Source organism: Macaca thibetana, chromosome 8, assembly GCF_024542745.1.
Source record: "Macaca thibetana thibetana isolate TM-01 chromosome 8, ASM2454274v1, whole genome shotgun sequence".
Lineage (NCBI taxonomy): Eukaryota > Metazoa > Chordata > Mammalia > Primates > Cercopithecidae > Macaca > Macaca thibetana.
In genome coordinates, this window is record NC_065585.1 from 24,659,563 (window position 1) to 24,681,445 (window position 21,883).

Here is a 21,883-nt window from a genome sequence, read left to right on the forward strand (position 1 = left end):
TGGAGAGCATTCATTAATCTGGCATGCCAGTTATGTGAAGGTCAGTTAAGACAGCATCTAGTATATTTTAAAAGCAAATCAAGTGAGAGTTATAGTAAAGGTTGAAGAAAAACTGTGAAGCCTTTGAGATTAAAAATAGAAGTAGAATCTTTTTTTGTTGAAGATGGTGAGTTGGACATAAACATTTATATTCACTATCTCCTGAAATTCCACTAAATGAGAATAAAGAAATCTTAAAAATAGCATAAATCTACAAAAAACTAATATCTGGAAGAGACAACAACTAAAATTTGAAAGCAGAAAAGTATATGAACAACTGGTAACAAACTTCAATCTCTCCGCTGCTAAGGAAGCTGAGAAAAACAGCAGAGAAAGCCCCACAGCAGCACAATTTATACATGCATCCTCAAGAGGTCTGGAATTGTGACCCCAGATGGCTCTGGAAGCAAAACAAAGCTGCAATAGGAACAGAGTTTGAAAGTCAACTTGAGAAACAGGCCTCCTGATCCCTTATTCTATTCAGGCAAATGACTGTCAGAAGATTAGAGGTTTATTCTCTGAATAGGGTAAAACGAAGTGTCTTCGGCTTGAGATACATAATGTAGAGTTAAGGGCTGATTATCAGGGAATAAAAGTGAATGCTTACCTCTTTAAAAAGTTATCTATGTCTCTATTTCCCTTAAGTTTATTTTAGGGGCTATCAGGATGGCAGGGTGAGAAAGTCTGTGGACCCACTCCCCAGCAATACAAGCACAACTGGTGAAATGATCCTAAGGGTATATACCAAATTAAGAAACATTTATTCAGGAAAATATACTAAGATTAGGGTTGGGAAGAAGCAGGTTGGACAGATTGGAGCATCTATCCATTGAGTTGGAAATGGATTGGGAAGAAGCAGGTTGTGGCTTAGTATTTAAGAGTCCACAGGACTTCAGTGGCAGCCTGCTTCTCTCCACCCATTCCCAAAGCAGATGAACAGAAACTCCAATCAAAGTGGCCGTGGCCAAAAAGATGGGTCTTCCTCTTCCCTCGCTTCCAATAAAGGGTTACAGCATCTCATGGGAAGGAGCAGGCTGCCAGCAATTTCTCATCCCCTCATTCTGAGTTGAAAAGACTAAATTCCTGATGCGTATGATGAGAATTTGGGGACTTCTTTCTCCACCTAGCTCCTGCTCATAAGGTAGAGGTTCTACCCCAGGATAGCAAAGCTGAGAAAATAGGGACCCAAATGTCCTCACCTCGGCGCATTCACAGGGCAGTTTCTACACTGGGAGAGGTATATAAAGAAGACCAGAAGCTACATGCTGGCCCAGCTACCAAAGTAGTGGCTCAGAGATTTTGCCCAGGGGAAGAGACCTCAAAACAGAAGGCCCTAAACTCTACCCAAAGAAACTGACTTCATCTGACTCAGATTGCAGTAAGTTGGAGCCTAAAGGGGGTCTCAAAAACTATGGAGACTTGGTAATAAGCAAATAAAAGGAGGCTGGTAGTTCACCTAATTAAGAGAAACAAGCAAAAGATCTCGTTCATTAGAGAGAACGGGGGAATGAGACAGCTAAGAAGCGTCATCTTGGTGTCAGAATTCAAATCGAAGAATGCCCACAAAAATGAATCAAATTTAAATGGATGTGGAACAATTTAAGCCCCAATGCATTGTCAAAAACAATAAAGCAATTAGTGAAGATGGCAATTAGTGAAGTATAAAGCAGCTACATGTGACAGCAAATGAGGCAGACAAAGAAGGTATCAGGGAAAGGGAAAGTGAGTCAGGCAGAGACCACTGGATGCCCAGGGTGAATCTGGCCACGCGGAAGGCTGCACCCTCTGAAGAGTGACACCAAAGTCAAACAGACTTCATTAAAATTCATACTATAAGCAATACAAGCCCAACTCATACAACAAATAAATATACAAACAACAAGAAAACAAACCTAATAAGGGGGGAGAGAAATTATTAACCAACAACTACAATATATTACCTAAATTGTCATCTTTATCAAGAAATTATGAGACATGCAAAGAAACAGGAAGGTGTAATACCTACAGAAGGGGAAAAGCAAGTGATATAAAATACTTGTGAGAGGTCCCAGAAGTTAAATATAACAAAGACTTCAAAGCAAACATTACAAATATGTTCAAAGAACTAAAGGAAACCACATGAAAGGCACGATGACAGTCTCATCTAATAGAGAATATAGATGAAAAGATATAAAATAAAAACCCAATGGAAACACTGGAGTGGAAAAGTACAATAAACTTAAAAGGACTGAAATCATTAGTCCTTTTAGACACTAATAATTCAGAGAAATCTGGGAAATTAACAAATATGTGGAAATTAAACAACACACCAACAAAAGATATATGAAATCATAATGGAAATTTAAAAATACTCTGAGATAAACAAAAGATATAAAGTTTATCAAATACAGCTGAAGTAGTGTTAAAGATCTCAATCAATAACCTAACCTCCTACCTTAAGACACCGAAAAAAGAGGAAGCCCAGCAATTCCACTCCACTCCTAGATTTATACCAAAAATGATTTTAAGCCTGTACCTGTATATTCAGGGCAGCATTATTCATAATAGCCTAAAAGTGTCAACATTCCAAATGTCCATCAACTGATGTGTGGATAAAATGTGGTATATCTAAGTGATGAAATATTATTCAGCAATAAAGAGGATGACGTACTGGCATATGCTACAGCATGTACAGCATGGATGAACTTTGAAAACATACTAAGTCCAAGAAGCCAGTCATTACAAACTAGATATTACATGATTACACTTCTATGATATGTCCCAAACAGTCAAATCTATACAGACCAAAATAGATACATGGTTGCTTAGGGGTAGGGGGAGGAATGGGTGGTGGAAATGCGCAATGATTGGTAATGTGTATGGGGTTTCTTTCCAGGGAGATTAAAATGCCCTAAACTTGATTGTGGTGATAGTGGCACAATTCTGTGATTATATTTTTAAAGTCACTGAATTGTAAACTTTAAAAGGGTAAAATGTATGGTATGCATTATATCTCAGTAAAACTGTATTTTTAAAAATTATCTTAGGAATGTAAAGTTCTGCTTACAAAAAGAAAGTTCTTGACAGTACTTCAGTTCTTTAGAGACAACCACACAGCATATAAAAGATCCTTTTATATAGTATACAGAATGTCATATATACACATATATACATCCCAAAATACTAAGAAAGTACTGTAATTTTATTACAATAGCTACAGTTTATTTCAGAGATAGGAAGATACTGTGGGTCATAGTCTATCCCCTAAAACAATGATGAAGTAACAAAAACAATTTTTACAATCAGATTGCTAGAGTGACATTAATTCTGTTCATAAACTATAGTTTTACAACATGAATTTAAATAAAGGTTATTAGAAAAGAAAAACACTTGTTGTTACCAGTTTTATTTGAAATTAAGGTTTGCCAAAAGATACAGTGACCTTAATTCATTTACCATTTTAGCTACTTGCTGATTCGACTTACATATATCTCTTCTATCTATGACATTCTTTCCACATTTATTTTAAATCTCATCACCTTTATTTGCATTTTAATCACTGAAGTTTGTAATTACAACAACCTTATTTTCCTCAAAAGAAAAATATTTACTGTAAAGAATTCTCCTAGCCATAATGACTCTGCAGTCATTTAAAAAATGTTGCTCCAGATTTGGCAGGTGTTAATTGAAGACTTATTAAATAACTTTTATGTAAATACCACAGAGAGTAACAGATTTACAATTAGCATAGTTATTCTAGCCTCATCACTCTTCCTAAATAAGGGAAAATGATTACTAAAAAAAAGTCTGTCTATTTTCAACTGCTATGTTTATTTACATTATCATTTGATAAGGTGTTGGCTTGTATGCCCCTTCTCCACCAAAAGCATACATATATTTTGGATAATACTATACAGATAAAATGGGAGAAGCAGAAACTACCAAGTGTCTATTAGTTGCATCAAAGTTTACAGATAACACATAAACCACAATAAAGTCTTATGTCTTTATTATTAGCAAAAAAAATTCTTATATAATAAAAATCAAGTTATATTCTTTGTCAATAAGTTTCTTAGTGGTTCTTAAAACCCTGTAACACTCATTTTTAATGGTTAATATGAAAACAAAATTATAACAATCTAAAGGATAAATAATATTCCACATAATAGAAGGAAAAAAAATATCCCAGGACTACAGGGGAAACAGGATATTCTGGGTAAGTGAATATTCTGACTTACTGATAGTTATTATATATGTTCATAAAGAAATGGCAAAATAATATAACCAATTATTTTAATAATCATTCCAAAAATGAAATAATAAAACAAAATCTAGTTTCCAATGTAGGCATCTTAGGAGGCTACACTCTTTTCAACAATGAGATCGCTGTTTAACTCAAGACTCAACTTTTGAAACAGCCCTTAGTGCCAGGTGGGGAGGCACGAGAAAAAAACATCAATCTAAGTACTTTATATTCATAAAGTATCTTCAAAAATGTATTTCCTAGCCTGATACCCCACCGTATTCATCAGACTAAGCTTTGAACAATTTAGCATAAAACTTGGCTGCCGCTGACATTGTTCAAGAAAATGACTGTGGCTCAATTTTTTAAAAAATCTAAAATAGTTTAAAAAATGACAGTACTGGCCGGGCGTGGTGGCTCACACCTGTAATCCCAGCACTTTGGGAGGCTGAAGTGGGTGGATCATGAGGTCAGGAGATCAAGACTATCCTGGCTAACACGGTGAAACCCCATCTCTACTAAAAATACAAAAAATTAGCGGGGCGTGGTGGCACACGCCTGTAATCTTAGCTACTCAGGAGGCTGAGGCAGGAGAATCGCTTGAATCCAGGAGGTGGAGGTTGCAATGAGCTGAGATCCGGCTACTGCATTCCAGCCTGGGGAACAAAGCAAGACTCCGTCTCAAAAAAAGAAAAAGAAGAAAAAAAAAGGATAGTACTGTTGAGTAGGTGTATAACTCACTACTGTGAAAATTATAAAAACACAGGATTTATAAATTCCACCATGACTATTTTAAACAAGTAATATTAGGGTCATAAACTATATACATTTCCTCTTAATTACAATATTAAAAAATACACAATTTGAAAGCTACAATGAATAGAGAAGCCACTCAGAAGATATTTCCAGATCTTATTCATTATGAACAGCAATGATTTCTTTGTTGTTTCACAGACACAGAAGCATATAAGATTGGAGAGAATAACAAAAAGCTACTGCAGAATTTAGAAAGAGTGTACCTTCCATTACCAATTTGATTCAAACAAGTTTGAGATACAGTAAGCAAGTAGTAGTAGTATCCTCATTTTCTAGATTAGGAATTAAAAGGCCTAAAGCAGTGATTCTTAAATTTTTTCTGCCTCAAAGCATCGAAAGGATTCTTCAGTAACAGCGATGTCACCTAGTGTTGGGGAAAGCACCACCTAGGGCAGAGGTTCTCAATCTTGGATACACATTTGAACCACCAAGGATGCTCTAACAAACCGCTGATACCCTAGGTCCACCCGAGATTTGGGTTGAATTATTTTCAGGTGGAGCTCAGCTTGACCTTTTTAAATAACTGTCAAGGTGATTCTAATTTACAGCTGGTGTTAAGAATCATTGAACTAGAGAGAGAAACAAAAACTCTGCATTTAGACTGAAGGACCTAAATGATTCTTAGAAAAAAAGTGATTCTTTAAATAACTTTAAATAACTGTCAAAATGATTCTAATTTGTAGCTGGTGTTAAGAATCATTGAACTAGAGAGAGAAACAAAAACTCTGCATTTAGACTGAAGGACCTAAATGATTCTTAGAAAAAAAGTGATTCTTTAAATAACTTTAAATAACTGTCAAAATGATTCTAATGTGTAGCTGGTGTTAAGAATCATTACGCTAGAGAGATAAATAAAACTCTGCATTTAGGTTGAAGGACCTAAATGATTCTTACAAAAAGTGATCCTTACAAAAAATAAAAAGCTTTAATAGTGTACAATTACATAGGTATTTACATATGTACATATATTAAGGTCTAACTTTAACAAATTTCGGGAAATGTAAACAACTTTGCATCCACTATGAACCAGTTTTGAGAAACTTCTATCACACCTTTGCAGTCAATCTCCCTTCCATCCATGGCCTCAGACAACCATTGATCTGCTTTGTCTCCTGCCTTTTATAGAAATTTCATACATATAATCTTACAATAAATAATCTAACCTTGTCTGACTTTATTTATAAACTTAGCACTATGTTTTTCAGGTACACCCCAAACTTTTCATGCCTTCTCATTCCTCTGTATTCCACTATATGCAAAAAAAAAAGATCTCTTCACCAGATGATAGATATTTGCATAGTTTCCAAGTGTTGGCTATTACGAATAATGCTTTTATAAACACTTGCATATAAGCCTTTGTGTAAACATAATGTTCTCATTTCTCCTGGGTAAATATCTAGGAATGAAAGGGCTGGGTTGTACAGTCAAGTGCAAGTTTAACTAACAAACTGGTTTCCTTACTAGCTGTGCTATATTGTACATCCCCAGCAACAATGTGTGAGATGTGCAGTTTCTCCACATCCTCATCAACATTTGATAGTCACTGTTTTCGATTACAGCTGTTCTAGTGAGTGTATTGTAGAATCACATTTTGGTTGTAATTTGCATCTCCCAAAAGACTAATGATGTCGGGCATCTTTTCATGGAGTTTACTAGTCATTCATGTATCTTCTTTGGTGAAATGTCTATTCAAGCATTTCACTCATTTATTAATTGGGTTGTTTTATTATATATAAAATTGTGAGAATTTTTCAAATATATCTGTCCATTGTCAGATATATGATTGGAAATATTTTCTCTATGTAGCTTGTTTTTAAATGTTCTAATAGTGTTTATCAAAAAGTAAGCATCTGAACCTTGGTGAATTCTACTCTATAGATTTGTTTTCTTTTTCTAATTTATAGATTTGTTATCTTACAAAAGTTTTATAATTTTAGCTCTTGAATTTAGTTATATGACCCATTTTGAGCTAATTTTCATTTAAAGTAAAAGGCTAAATACATATATATACACATAATTTTTACATATGGATATCCAATTCTTCCAGCAGTGTGTTGAGACTATCCTGTTGCCATTGGCATCTGACTCTATTCTGTTCCATGGATCTATGTATTCTTAGCCCAATACCACAATGTCTTGATAACTGTGGCTTTATAATAAGTCAGAATCATAACTTTAAATAACTGTCAAAATGATTCTAATTTGTAGCTGGTGTTAAGAATCATTGAACTAGAGAGAGAAACAAAAACTCTGCATTTAGACTGAAGGACCTAAATGATTCGTTTAAATCAGGTAGCTAAGTTCTCAAATGTTGTTTTTACTTTTCAAAATTGTTCTGGTCATTTTAGGTGCTTTGCAATTCCATATAAACTTAGGATCAGTTTGTCAATTTCTTTTATTTCTTTTTTTTTTTTGAGATGGAGTCTCGCTCTGTCACCTGTGCTGGAGTGCAGTGGCATGATCTCGGCTCACTGCAACCTCTGCCTCCTGGGTTCAAGCGATTCCCCTGCCTCAGCCTCCAGAGCAGCTGGGATTACAGGCGCCTGCCACCACGCCCAGCTAATTTATATAAATATATATATATATATATATATATATATATATTGTAGAGACGGGGTTTCGCCATGTTGGCCAGGCTGGTCTTGAACTTCTGCAGTTTGTCAATTTCTACAGAAAGTCCTGCTGGAACTTCGATAGGCATTGGGTTGAATTTGGAGTTCTATCTTAATAATACTGAGTTTTCCAAACTCTAAATATGGTATGTATCTCCATTTACTTATATCTTCTTTAATTAATCTCAGTAATGCTTTGGGGTTTTCAGTGTACACGTCTTATACTTCTTTTGGTAGGCATATTCTTCAATATTTTATTCATTAATTTCTGGTTAATTTTTTCCTTCTACTCACTTAAGTCTTCTTGCTTACTGAGGTTGATGGTTAAATTGATTGTTGATCTTTCTTCCATGCTAAGATACGCATTTCAGATATTCTTAGTACTGCTTTAGCTGTGTCCCATACATTTTGTTTTGTTTTTACTTTCATTCACTTAAAACTATTTTCTAATTTCCTTTTTGATTTTTTCTTTCATCTATAGGTTATTTGGAAGTGTGTTAATTTCCAAATAGTTGAGAGATCTCTCAGGTTTCTTTCTGTTGTCAATTTCTAACTTAATTCCATTGAAATTGGAGGATATCGTGTATATTATTTCTATCCTTTTAAATTTGCTGAGATTCATTTAATGGGGAGCATGTATATGGGTCTGTCCTGAAGCATGTTTCATATGTGCTTGAAAAGAATGAGTATAAAGTTAAGTGTACAATAAAGGCTGGTAGTCAAGTTAGTTGAAAGGTTTACCACTGTATTCCTAGCACAGTAACGCCTTGCACACAGCAGGCACAAAAAAAATATTTGTGGACTAAAAGAATACTTTGTCGGCTGGGCGCGGTGGCTCATGCCCGTAATCCCAGCACTTTGGGAGGCCGAGGCAGGCGGATCACGAGGTCAGGAGATCAAGACCATCCTGGCTAACACGGTGAAACCCCATCTCCACTAAAAATACAAAAAAAAAAAAAAAAATTAGCCGGGCATGGTGGCGGACACCTGTAGTCCCAGTTACTCGGGAGGCTGCGGCAGGAGAATGGCGTGAACCCGGGAGGTGGAGATTGCAGTGAGCCGAGATCGCGCCACCACACTCCAGCCTGTGTGACAGAGCGAGACTCTATCTCAAAAAACAAAAACGAAAACAAAAAAAAACTTTGTCTCTGTCACTAAAATTTCTTTCAAAATCCTTATCAGTCCTTTATTTCTCAAGATGAAATTTATAGGTCACTTGCATTGTGCTATTTTAGCCTTACCTGTTTCAGCCCACTGTTTTTTATTTTGAGTTTAGATTCAGGAGGTACATATGCAGGTTTTCCATAATGGTATATTGTGTGATGTCGAGATTTGCACTTCTATTAATCCCATCACCCAGTGAACACAGCATGCAACTTCTCTCCTTTGGAGTCCCCAGTGTCTACTGTTCCTGTATTTATATTTGTGTATATCCAGGGTTAGCCTCCATTTGTGAGAACATGTGATATTTGGTTTTCTGTTTCTGTGATAATTCCTTCAGGATAATGGCCTCCAGCTGTATCCTTGGTGTTGCAAAGGAAATGGTTCCACAGTATTCCATGGTGTACATGTACTACATTTCTTATGGCTGCACAGTATTCCATGGTGTATATGTACCATCTTTTTATAGCTGCATAGTAGTCCATGGTGTTTATGTATCGTTTTTATGGCTGCATAGTATCCCATAGCATACATGTACCATCTTTTTTATGGCTGTGTAGTATTCCTGGTATATATGTACCACATTTTCTTTATCCAATCCTCTGTTGATGTCAGCCCACTATTTTGAAACATTTTCACCATGGTGATTTGAATGTGAAAACGGCACATGCTTCATTATTTCAAAACATTTTATCAGTCATTAGTCTAGTCCCTCTAAAAATATTTTTATTAGAAGAATTGTTAGTCAACAAAACAATCAGATATGATTTTCTCCAAGAGTACCTTTAACACATTTCTTTTCAAAAGAATTCCAATTTTAAAAAATGAGGCAATATTCAAGTTTAGACTTGTAAAATTATCAAACATCTAGAATTATAAAATTGTGAGATACTATTATTCTGCTACATGAGAATAAATTATTTCCACAAACATCAAGACATAAAATTGAAAAGACTAAGTTTTTTTTTATTTATTTAAATTTTAAGTTCTGGGATACATGTACAGAATGTGCAGGTTTGTTACATAGATATACACGTGCCATGGTGGTTTGCTGCACCCATCAACCCGTCATCTACATTAGGTATTTCTCCTAATGCTATCCCTCTCCTAGCCCCCCATCCCCTGACAGGCCCCAGTGTGTGATGTTCCCCTCCCTGTGTCCATGTGTTCTCATTGTTCAACTCCCACTTAAGAGTGAGAACATGCAGTGTTTGATTTTCTGTTCTTGTGTTAGTTTGCTGAGAATGATGGTTTCCAGCTTCATCCATGTCCCTGCAAAGGACATGTACTCATTCTTTTTTATGGCTGTGTAGTATTCCATGATGTATATGTGCCACATTTTCTTTATCACGTCTACCATTGAAGGGCATTTGGGTTGGTTCCAAGTCTTTGCTATTGCGAATAGTGCCACAATAAACATATATGTGCATGTGTCTTTATAGTAGAATGATTTATAATCCTTTGGGTATATGCCCAGTAATGGGGTTGCTGGGTCAAATGGTATTTCTGGTTCTAGATCCTTAAGGAATTGCCACACTGTCTTCCACAATGGTTGAACCAATTTACACTCCCAGCAGTGTATAAGTGTTCCTATTTCTCCACATCCTCTCCAGCATCTGTTGTTTCCTGACTTTTCAATGATCATCATTCTAACTGGTGCGAGATGGTATCTCATTGTGGTTTTGATTTGCATTTCTCTAATGACCAGTGATGATGAGCTTTTTTTCATGTTTATTGACTGCATAAATGTCTTTTTTTGAGAGGTGTCTGTTCATATCCTTTGCCCACTTTTTGATCGGGTTGTTTGCTTTTTTCTTGAAAATTTGTTTAAGTTCCTTGTAGATTCTGGATTTTAGCTCTTTGTCACATGGATAGATTGCAAAATTTTTCTCCCATTCTGCAGGTTCCCTGTTCACTCTGATGATAGTTTCTTTGCTGTGCAGAAGCTCTTTAGTTTAATTAGATTCCATTTGTCAATTTTGGCTTTTGTTGTCATTGCTTTCGGTGTCTTATCATGAAGTCTTTGCCCATGTCTATGTCCTGAATGGAATTGCCTAGGTTTTCTTCTAGGGTTTTTATGGTTTTAGGTCTTATGTGTAAGTCTTTAATCCATCTTGAGTTAATTTTTGTATAAGGTGTAAGGAAGGGGTCCAGTTTCAGCTTTCTGCATATGGCTAGCCAGTTTTCCCAGCACCATTTAGTAAATAGGGAATCCTTTCCCCATTGTTTGTTTTTGTCAGGTTTGTCAAAGATTAGATGGTTGTAGATGTGTGGCATTATTTCTGAGGCCTCTGTTCTGTTCCATTGGTCTATATATCTGTTTTGGTACCAGCACCATGCTGTTTTGGTTACTGTAGTCTTGTAGTATAGTTTGAAGTCAGGTAGCGTGATGCCTCCAGCTTTGTACTTTTTGCTTAGGATTGTCTTGGCTATACGAGCTCTTTTTTGGTTCTATATGAAATTTAAAGTAGTTTTTCTAATTCTGTGAAGAAAGTCAGTGGTAGCTTGATGGGGATAGCATTGAATCTATAAATTACTTTGGGCAGTAAGGCCATTTTCACAGTTCTGATCCCACCTATCTATGAGCATGAAATGTTTTTCTATTTGTTTGTGTCCTCTCTTATTTCCTTGAGCAGTGCTTTGTAGTTCTCCTTGAAGAGGTCCTTCACATCCTTTGTAAGCTGGATTCCTAGGTATTTTATTCTCTTTGTAGCAATTGTGAGTTCACTCATGATTTTGTTCTCTGTTTGTCTATTATTGGTGTATAGGAATGCTTGTGATTTTTGCACACTGATTTTGTGTCCTGAGACTTTGCTGAAGTTGTTTATCAGCTTAAGGAGATTTTGGGCTGAGACGATGGAGTTTTCTAAATAAACAATCATGCCATCTGCAAACAGATAATTTGACTTCCTCTCTTCCTATGTGAATACCGTTTAATTTCTTTCTCTTGCCTGATTACCTTGGCCAGAACTTCCAATACTATGTTGAATAGGAGTGGTGAGAGAGGGCACCCTTGTCTTGTGCCAGTTTTTAAAGGGAATCCTTCCAGGTTTTGCCAATTCAGTATGATACTGGCTATGGGTTTGTCATAAATAGCTCTTATTATTTTGAGATATGTTCCATCAATACCTAGCTTATTGAGAGTTTTAGCATGAAGGGGTGTTTATTGAAGGCCAAAAAGACCAAGTTTAAAAAATTATTTTCAATGAAAGTATACATTATGTGACAAAACAAATCATGCATGGCCTTTAGATACATTTAAAATTAGGTAGAAATTCTAATTCCACCCTGTGACATTAGATAAGGTTCTTGGTTTCCTTGATTGCCTTATTTTTCTCAATTGTAATATAAAGGATTTTTTAAAAACCTACTTCTCAATATTGTTTTGAGAATTAAAGATAATGAATCCACAGCATATGGCACATAGTAGGCCTTCAATATTGGGAGATAAAATTTTTTATTACTTATCTATGATTTGTTTAGGTTGCACATGATCATTCAATTTTTTGACAACTTCATAAAATATCTCTGTAAACATGGTGAGCCAGCCATTTTTCACTGCTCATCTGTCTTCTCAATAAGTTTTACATATAGACATTTTTCGTTTGAAATGTAATATGGTTGACTTAATTGCATTTGTTTGTACAGTGCTTTTGCATTTTTCCTGTATCATAGTAATTTCTGGGTATTTTATTGAATACCAATTTTAAAAGGCATTCATTTGCTATTATAATTAAACCATACTTCAAATTGGGCATTGTTTGTCTGTTTTAGTTCACTCTATGAAACTGCTGATACGAAACAATTTTTGATATTCAAAAACAACATATGGTTCAAATTAATACATATATATTTTTTATTTCATCAAAGGATGAAACTGATAAAAATTGGAGCACAAATTTTGGTTCATACTACATGGATGGAGTCCATTCAAAGTCTTTCTTTAACTGTCTGGAGAGCAGTTATTACTACCTAGAAATATATACTTCACTCATTATTTAACAAACACTTTTGAGTAACTGTTAAGTGTCAGGCAGACACACATTTAGTACATTAGACAGCATGAGTATTAAGGTAAAAAGATAAAGCTAGGAAGATGAATAAGAGGTCAGGAGAAGAGTCTGTTTGCAACGCTAGATGGGCTGGCAAAAAAGGTCCTAAAAGAGAAAAATGATTTTGGAGTAAAGACCAGAAAAAATTAGGAACTAGTCATATGGCTATCTGGGGGAAAAACAAAACCTGTTACCTCCACCATAAAATAAGCTCCATTAGGGCAAGGATTTTGTTCTATTTACTGCTGGTCCAGCATGTAAAACAGTGCTTAATATATTGTAAGTGCTCGATAAAAAGTTGAAAAAGCGGATACTTAATGCATATACAAATATGTTTAAATGCTCAATACACACAAAGTTGTTTTTATCATTAATAATAGTATAACTATTGCATACCTTGCTTTTTTCATTCAGTATGTCTTGGGGATTTTTCCTAGTCAGTGACTACTAAATACAATGTTATAATAACTTCTGAATATCTATTTTCTGTAGTACAGTGTAAATTCCATTAGAGGAAGACTCAAGCCTATCTCATGGATCAGTAATCCCAAGATAACAGTACCATGCCTGACACACAATATCTGCTGTATATTCAAATAAATGAATAAAAGGTATAACTCACTAGATGCATGAATGAATAATAAAGTCACAAAGGCATAAAATCAAGGAATACTTTCAGGAAACAGTACAAAGTTAGAATGAAGATTCTGGAACATATGTGGCAACAACAGAGAACAGTTGGGCATAATTCAGAAGACTGTGGAGAAACAGAGTCATGATGTAGGAGAATGATCTGAGAGTCGCTATATGATTTGGGATAGTGAGAAAGGGTATTGTTAGTGATGCTAGGAAGGGATAGGAAGTTTGCCAGGTGTGAGTTATTGAAGCTTTTACATTAGCTAAAACTCAGCTTCTCTATTTTTACAAAAAAAAAAAATTCCATCAATGGGTAAGAATTTCTCCTACAGAGAGGATTATGGGTAGAAGAGAACTGAATAATCAACTGTCCAGTTTGATTTTATTTCTACTTCTAAGATTTTTATTAAAATACTGTAAAGTGTCAGCTTAATCAGCCCTTAATGATCCACTCTAATCAGTAATCAACAATCTGGCTTCAAAGATTATGTGATCTGTGTCTTATTATTATTCACAAGTTACCAATATTAATGCCCAAATTTCAAGAAGACATAATTTTGAAAAAATCAAATCAAGCCACATGTTATTTTCTTAAAATTATGATAGAAATCATGCCAAAAAAACCCCACACCTAAGTTAAGAGTAAATTACCTTAAAATCAGAAGTTCCAACATAATGGTTGTTTGAAGTTGGAGAAAGTTACAAGAGGAAAAATAAATAATGAATGGGCTGCCAGAATATACTCAAGTTTATTGAGGAGATGTTAATATTATGATTAACTGATTGCATATGTCTACGTATGTTTAATCAATTTTGGACATATGTAAAGCTGAGAAATGGATCAGTATTATTCCATGATTATATGCAGAATAAGTGAAATTGACTATATTGCCACTCAGAAAATCTATTTCTGATTTTGTTTTAGCAAGCGCCAAAATTACCAAATATATATTTGTTCCCTGTGAGATGAGAATGGTTAAAAGCTGCACTTATTCATGTATTAGTATGGTGCCATAAGTTACAGTAATAATGTCTCCTCCTACAGGAAACTTCTCTTGAACTCTTAAGGCTATGTTAGGTCATATGCTCTGGAAGTACCTTTCATTTTGCCTTCACAATGTTGGCTAAACAGACTTATAATTATTTTCCTAGGTATATTCCTCACTTGAGTATAAATTTCACAAAGAAAAAGACCATAAATCTATTTCCTCAAGCGTAAAAACCCAGTTTGATGCTCCTTTATTCCCTACACTTTGCACCATGCTCTTTATCAATGGTATTTTAATGCTGATGTTAATAATAACTTGCTAGGGTCTTCCAAAGATCATTTACCATATCATTTCCTAACTTTCCCTCCACTTTCACCTTACATGCAGGTACAATTTGCCCTCTACACCTATGGGTTTCACACTGTGGATTCAACCAACCACGAATTGAAAATATTCCAGAAAAAATTTTAAAATAACAAATTAATAACTGAGAAGAATATAAATTTAAAAAACCATAGAGTACAACAAGTATTTACATAGCATTTACATTGTATCAGGCATTATAAGTAATCTAGAGATGATTTAAAGTATACAGGAGAATGTGCACAGGTTATATGCAACTATTACACCATTTTATATGAGGGGTTTGAGCATCTAGGAATTTTGTTATCCACAGGGGTCCTGGAACCAATTCCCAGTGGATACTGAGGGATGACTGTATTTCTAAAGACTCTATCCTTGGCTCTCTTCTCTAGCCATGTTCTTTATGTGTTGTTGTTTTCAACCATTCCTAAGTAACATTCTACATTCCTAACTAGTAGGCACCTATGGTAGACTTTTTACATTGGTGGCTTCCTATTATCCACATCTTTAGACAGGTACTTCCTCCTTGAATTTGGACTATTCTTGTAACTAGCTCTAAATAACAGAATGTAACAGAAGTAAGACTGGGCTAGTCCTGGGATAAAGCCTTTAAAAGTCTTGGTAGTTTCAAGTTCTGTATGTTTGTCCTGAGCCACCATGGAAAAACTCCAGCTAACTTGCAGGAGAGATCATGTGAGAAGACCATGTGGCAAGGAAAAGGCTCTGAGACTAAATGGAGAGAGAAAGCCAGCCAGCTCCGCTGAACCCAGCCTCCACATGATTTTCAAGTTCAAAACACCCACATCAATGACCTCTGGTGAGATCAGTAGATGCTGAGGGCAGCTCAGACTGCAAAACTATAAGCAAATAAAGTGTTTGCTCTTCCAAGCCACTAACTTTTGGGGTGGCTTATTACACAATAGATAAAACCGCTGGAAAACTCAAAATCCAAATATCCAGTACTGACTATTATCTAGAGATCTGTACCTAAAATTCAAACTCTACATTTAAATTTCCACATAGATATCTTACCTACATTTGGAATTCAACATCTGCTAAAATAGAACTCAGTATCTCTCCTGTTTCTTACATGGAAAAATAGAAAATCTATACTGTATAAGCTACTGATTTTAAAATTGTATTCCTCAAAATTAAAGGGCCCTGTGGAGTATTTCTACAGATTTCTTCATAATTCTTCTGGTACACATGTCTCAATTACAGTTGTTAGTCCCATCACATTATGGGTCACAAAAACTATAAGCTAAGAAAAAGTAAAAAATTTTTGTTCAATTTAAAAAACACACATCAAAGTCAAAGTATGATGGAACACATTTCACCAATGTGACTTTGGGAAAGTAATTTTAACATTCTAAGCCACAATCACCTCATGAAATACTAGGGTTTAGACTTAATCTCTGATTTTATAACAGAAATTCTCATTTGGATAAAGACATCTTGAATATACTAGAGGAACCGAGTGGGAACACAGAGTAGTGGTAAAGAGCACAAGAGCACAGGTTCAAACCCTTGGAGAAGTGACAGAGCCATAGGTTCTGCCAACTAATAGCTTTGTCACTTCTCTAAGCTCCAATTCCTTCATCTGTAAAATAGGGATAAAAATAAGTATACGGGGTTATTACAAAAATTAAATGAATCAGTATATCTAAAATAGAATACTTGGAATATTGTGTAAGATACAGTTAAACTGTTAAATAAAAAACCTTAGGTCAGGCGCGGTGGCCCACGCCTATAATCCTAGCACTTTGGGAGGCGGAGGCGGGTGGATCACTTGAGGTCAGGAGTTCAAGACTAGCCTGGCCAACATGGTGAAACCCCATCTCGACTAAAAATACAAAAATTAGTCAGGTGTGGTGGTGGGTGCCTGTAATCCCATCTACTCGGGAGGCTGAAGCAGGAGAATCATTTGAACCCAGGAGGTGGAGGTTGCAATGAACCAAGATTGTGCCTGGGTGGCAAAGTGAGACTCTATCTCTAAATAAATAAATAAATAACTTCTACTAATTTCTTCAAAAAATTATCACAGGTTTGTTTTTTTTTAATGTACCATATAATAAATGAACCGCTCTTTTCACATATTTGATTCCTGAAACATCTCTAAAAAAACCCATGTTCAATATAATTAGCTATCTAATGAACCAAGAGTTCTGCCTTTAGATCACTAGCATTTTAAATGAATATGGTTAGAGATACTTTATGTTACAGTAGGTTGCAATTAAAAATCTGAAAATGATGTAGACTCCTGGTAATACATCAATATTATGTAATAGCAATAATATGAAATACTGTTTTCTCATATAGAAATGTTATCTTCACTTCAAATTTGATACATACATTAACTAGGCTGCATCATTAAAACAACTGAAACATGTAATACTCACCACTGATTGTTTTAGGCTTTTTAGCTATATATTCCTTCCATTTTCTTGAACTGAGTTGGTTGGGAGGTGGAATAAGTATGTTACTAATGGTACATGGCAATACAAAAAGAGCACCAACCTGGATAAAACAGATCGTATTTTCATTGACTGCACACTGAGATTCACTCTTGAATAGTGCCAAGTGACAATTTTCCACTCATATTTCACCAATTTAACATGCATTTAGTAATGCCCTCTCCCAATAACTCCACTATAAAAACTAAAAAGAACAATGGCCCACCCTCTGTCTAAACAAAACAAAACAAAAGCTAAAACGCAGACAAACAAAAACAGTAAAGGCATTCAATGCTACAGGCTTCCCTTTTCCACTGAAGTATACATCTCTGAAAAATTCACAATATTTGCTTCAAGTTCAGGTTGTGGATATAATTTATTTGTGTGTATACAAAACAGTGTAAGGCTGAGCTCTAGCACCAAAATATTTTGTTATATTTAACCATCATCTTATAACTTTTTGACTAGATGGATTATTGTTCTAGTTTCAAAATTAAAATAAATTTGCAGGCAATTTAGAAACTTTGTTTCTGGAAATCAGAGATTTAATGCTAACAGGTACAAACTGAGGAGAAGACAATGAATTATATGGTAGAAAACATACAGCAACTTCTGACTGATTTATGAGCAAACTCAGCTTATTCATCTTCGTATTGCCAGGGCTGGGGATATAGATGCTTATTAAATATTGGTTCAACAAAATCACCATAATATATTTAGGTAAACTCTCAGTTTATTAGGGGCTGAATAAAACAAACCACAATTCTGAAAGTTATATTTTTCCAGTTAATTCAGAAATGCAGCTACATCAATCAGCACATCTCAGTAAAAGGTATTTCATTTTAAAACTCTGGGAAAATTCAGGCAAAGCATTTGCCAAAGATCTTAGAGCTAGTGCAAAATCACTTTTAATTGTCCTATATCGATGGACTGGTTACATGAAATATTTAATCACTAATATTTTAATGTTTTGTTGCTATTTATTATTTTTACTTATACATTCTTAATTCACAGATACAAAAATAAATATTAAAGTTGGTGCAAACGTAATTGTGGTTTTTGCATTGTTGAAATTTGCCATTTGATATTGGAATATGTTCTTAAATAAATGTGGTTATGTTATACATCATTTTAATGAGCATTTCTCGCTTTATATTTTCTTGTTAATAACTTATTACTTGCTGTTTATGTTTATTTTAGACTACGGAAATGATGTTAGACAAAAAACAAATGTGAGTAATTTTCTTATTCGAGTTCAAAATGGGTCAAAAAGCAGTGGAGACAACTTGCAACATCAACGCATCTGGCCCAGGAACTGTTAATGAACATGCAGTACAGTGGAGGTTCAAAAAGTTGTGCAAAGGAGACGAGAGCCTTGAAGATGAGTGGTATAGTGGCTGGCCATAGGAATTAGACAACAACCAATTGAGAGCAATGATTGAAGCTGATCCTCTTACAACTACACAAGAAGTTGCAGAAGAACTCACCGCTGACCATTCAGCATTTGAAGCAAATCAGAAAGCTCAATGAGACCAGGCATGGTGGCTCATACCTGTAATCTCAGCACTTTGGGAGGCTGAGGTGGATCACCTGAGGTCAGACCACCCGGCCAATATGGTGTAACCCTGTCTCTACAAAAGATACAAAAATTAGCCAGGCATGGTGGCACATGCCTGTAGTCCCAGAAACTTGGGAGACTGAGGCAGGAGAATTGCTTGAACCCAAGAGGCAGAGATTGCAGTGAGCCCAGACTGAGCCATGACACTCCAGCCTGGGCAACAAAGTGAGACTATCTCAAAAACAAAACAAAACAAAAAAATAAATAAATAAACCCCCAAAAGCTCAATAAGTAGGTGCCTCATGAGCTGAGCAAAAACTTTAAAAATCGTTGTTTTGAAGCGTCGTCTTCCCTTATTCTATGCAACAACGAACCATTTCTCGATCAGATTGTGTGACGAAAAGTGGGCGACGACCAGCCTCATGATTGGACCAAGAAGAAGCTCCAAAGCACTTCCCAAAGCCAAACTTGCACTAAAAAAAAGATCATAGTCACTGTTTCCTGGTCTGCTGCCATTCTGATCCATGACAGCTTTTTGAATCCTGGTGAAATCATTACATCTGAGAATTATGCTCAGCAAATCAATGAGAGGCACCAAAAACTGCAACACCTATAGCCGGCATTGGTCAACAGAAAGGGCCCAAGTCTCCATGACAACGCCCAAACACATGTCACATAACCAATGCTTCAAAAGTTGAATGAACTGGGCTACAAGTTTTGCCTCATCCATCATATTCACCTGACCTCTCACCAACTGACTGCCACTTCCTCAAGCATCTCAACAACTTTTTGCAGGGAAAATGCTTCCACAGGAAAGGCAGGATGCAGAAAATGCTTTCTAAGAGTTTGTAGAATTCCAAAGCATGGATTTTTATACTACAGGAATAAAAAAACTTAATTCTCATTGGCAAAAATGTGTTGATCGTAATGGTTTCTATTTTTATTCATACAGATGTGTTTGAGCCTAGTTATAATGATTTAAAACTCATGGTCTGAAACCACAATTACTTTTACACCAACCTAATATGTTAGGAACAAAATAAGAAAGGTTAAAAGAAATATGCTTATTTTTCTTTATTATTATAGCCATAATCTTTTTAAAGTCAAATATATTTTATGTAGTTAAGAATTAGAAATTAAAAATAAAAATATTTAGCAATAGAAAATAATCATTAAATATAAAAAATATATCTAATTTTCTCGACATTAAATCCTAGTTCTTCTTTCTTGCATACATAAGACTCCATAGCCCAAAAAATGTGACCAGACTGTATAGTTAAAAAGGTGGACAAGGCTGTAATGTGAGTATGCCAGACTGGGTCCCAGTTACAGCTTTCTCAACATTTTAGAGATGCTAATTGCAGTTAAATGCATTACTTACAGCCTAATATAAATGCGGTGGGACCATTAGCTGAAATGGCCACACTTCTGAGACAGCCTGATATTGACTAGACATTTGCTTCAAATATGAAAATAAGTATTTCTAAATCACATAAACTATAATTCCCTACAAAATAAATTTGTCAGTTGTTTATAATGCATTCTTAATAAACTTAGGTGCTGATAACTTGCGCCCATACACTAATCATTAGATAACTCTGAGACTTGAGGATGATCTGATCTGTTCAGGCTATCATTCTATCTCTAGAATATAAACGCCAAATACCCTGTCAAATCTGACTTTCAAAATCTTGATTTTTTGTTTTGTTTTGTTTTTTTTTGAGACAGTCTCACCCTGTTGCCCATGCTGGAGTGCAGTGGTGTGATCTCGGCTCACTGCAACCTCTGCCTCCCTGGTTCAAGAGACTCTCTCGCCTCAGCCTCCCAAGTAGGCGCGTGCCACCATGCCTGGCTAATATTTTCTATTGTTTTAGTACAGACGGGGTTTCACCATGTTGCTCAGGCTGGTCTCAGACTCCTGACCTCAGGTGATCCACCCGCCTCAGTCTCCAAAGTGCTGGGATTACACGCATGAGCCACTGCACCTGGCCTGAGTTTCAAAATCTTGATTAAGTCTTTTCAGTAGGTCCTTTCCAACAAGAGTCGTTGTAGAAATCATGTTTCTAGCTTTGCAAATTCCTCTCTTCGAAGAAATATTTCCCAGTCAGAAGATTAGTGAACATCGTAACTTCCTAACAATCCTATCTTGTCTTTTCCTAATCTAGCTTAATTATTAGTAAAATAAGCTTTACTCCAAGAAGCTTTTACTTATATTCTGGGGCTAACCATAGCTACATAGAGAGATAATTTGTTTAAGCTAAGATGCTGACTGAGGATCATACAAAGCAATAGAACTTAAGCACCCTGAAAGTTTCCTGAGAAAGGGCCTGTCCACCTTATTCTATCCAGTATTACGAATAGGCATCTGGCAGATAATAGCAGCAAAAACATTAAAAAAAAAGAAAAAAACATTAATTGTTTAATAAATGAAACCCAAGTTATTTATTTATTTATTTTTTGAGATGGAGTCTCGCTCTGTTGCCCAGGTTCGAGTGCAGTGGTGCGATCTTGGTTCATTGCAACCTCTACCTCTTGGATGCAAATGATTCTCCTGCCTCAGCCTCCCGTATAGCTCGGACTACAGGGAAGCGCCACCATGCCCGGCTAATTTTTTGTATTTTTAGTAGAGATGGGGGTTTCACCATATTGGCCAGGCTGGTCTCGAACTCCTGACCTCAGGTGATCCACCCACCTTGGCCTCCCAAAGTGCTGGGATTACAGGCATGAGCCACCACACCCAGCTGAAACCCAAGTTATAAAACACTTCACTTCAAAGAACTGGTATGTAATTATACACTTTTTCAAAAACGTGAAAAATGACCGGGTGCAGTGGCTCACGCCTGTAATCCCAGCACTTTGGGAGGCCGAGATGTGTGGGTCACTTGAGGTCAGGAGTTCAAGACCAGCCTGGCCAACATGACGAAACCCTGTCTCTACTAAATATACAAAAAAAAACTTAGCCAAGCATGGTGGTGTATGCCT

At 35.8% G+C, this 21,883-nt stretch overlaps 2 protein-coding genes across 2 annotated transcripts in view; one reads left to right on the forward strand and one right to left on the reverse strand.

The window, feature by feature from the left end:
* Positions 1-21,883, forward strand: part of MRPL13 (mitochondrial ribosomal protein L13) — a 205,760-nt gene that overhangs the window by 112,555 nt on the left and 71,322 nt on the right. The gene's annotated exons all lie outside the window — the stretch shown is intronic.
* Positions 1-21,883, reverse strand: part of MTBP (MDM2 binding protein) — a 78,569-nt gene that overhangs the window by 35,118 nt on the left and 21,568 nt on the right. The window contains exon 11 of the mRNA XM_050801630.1: positions 17,290-17,407. Coding sequence (XP_050657587.1) covers positions 17,290-17,407 — 118 coding nt within the window. The remainder of the gene's footprint in view (positions 1-17,289; positions 17,408-21,883) is intronic.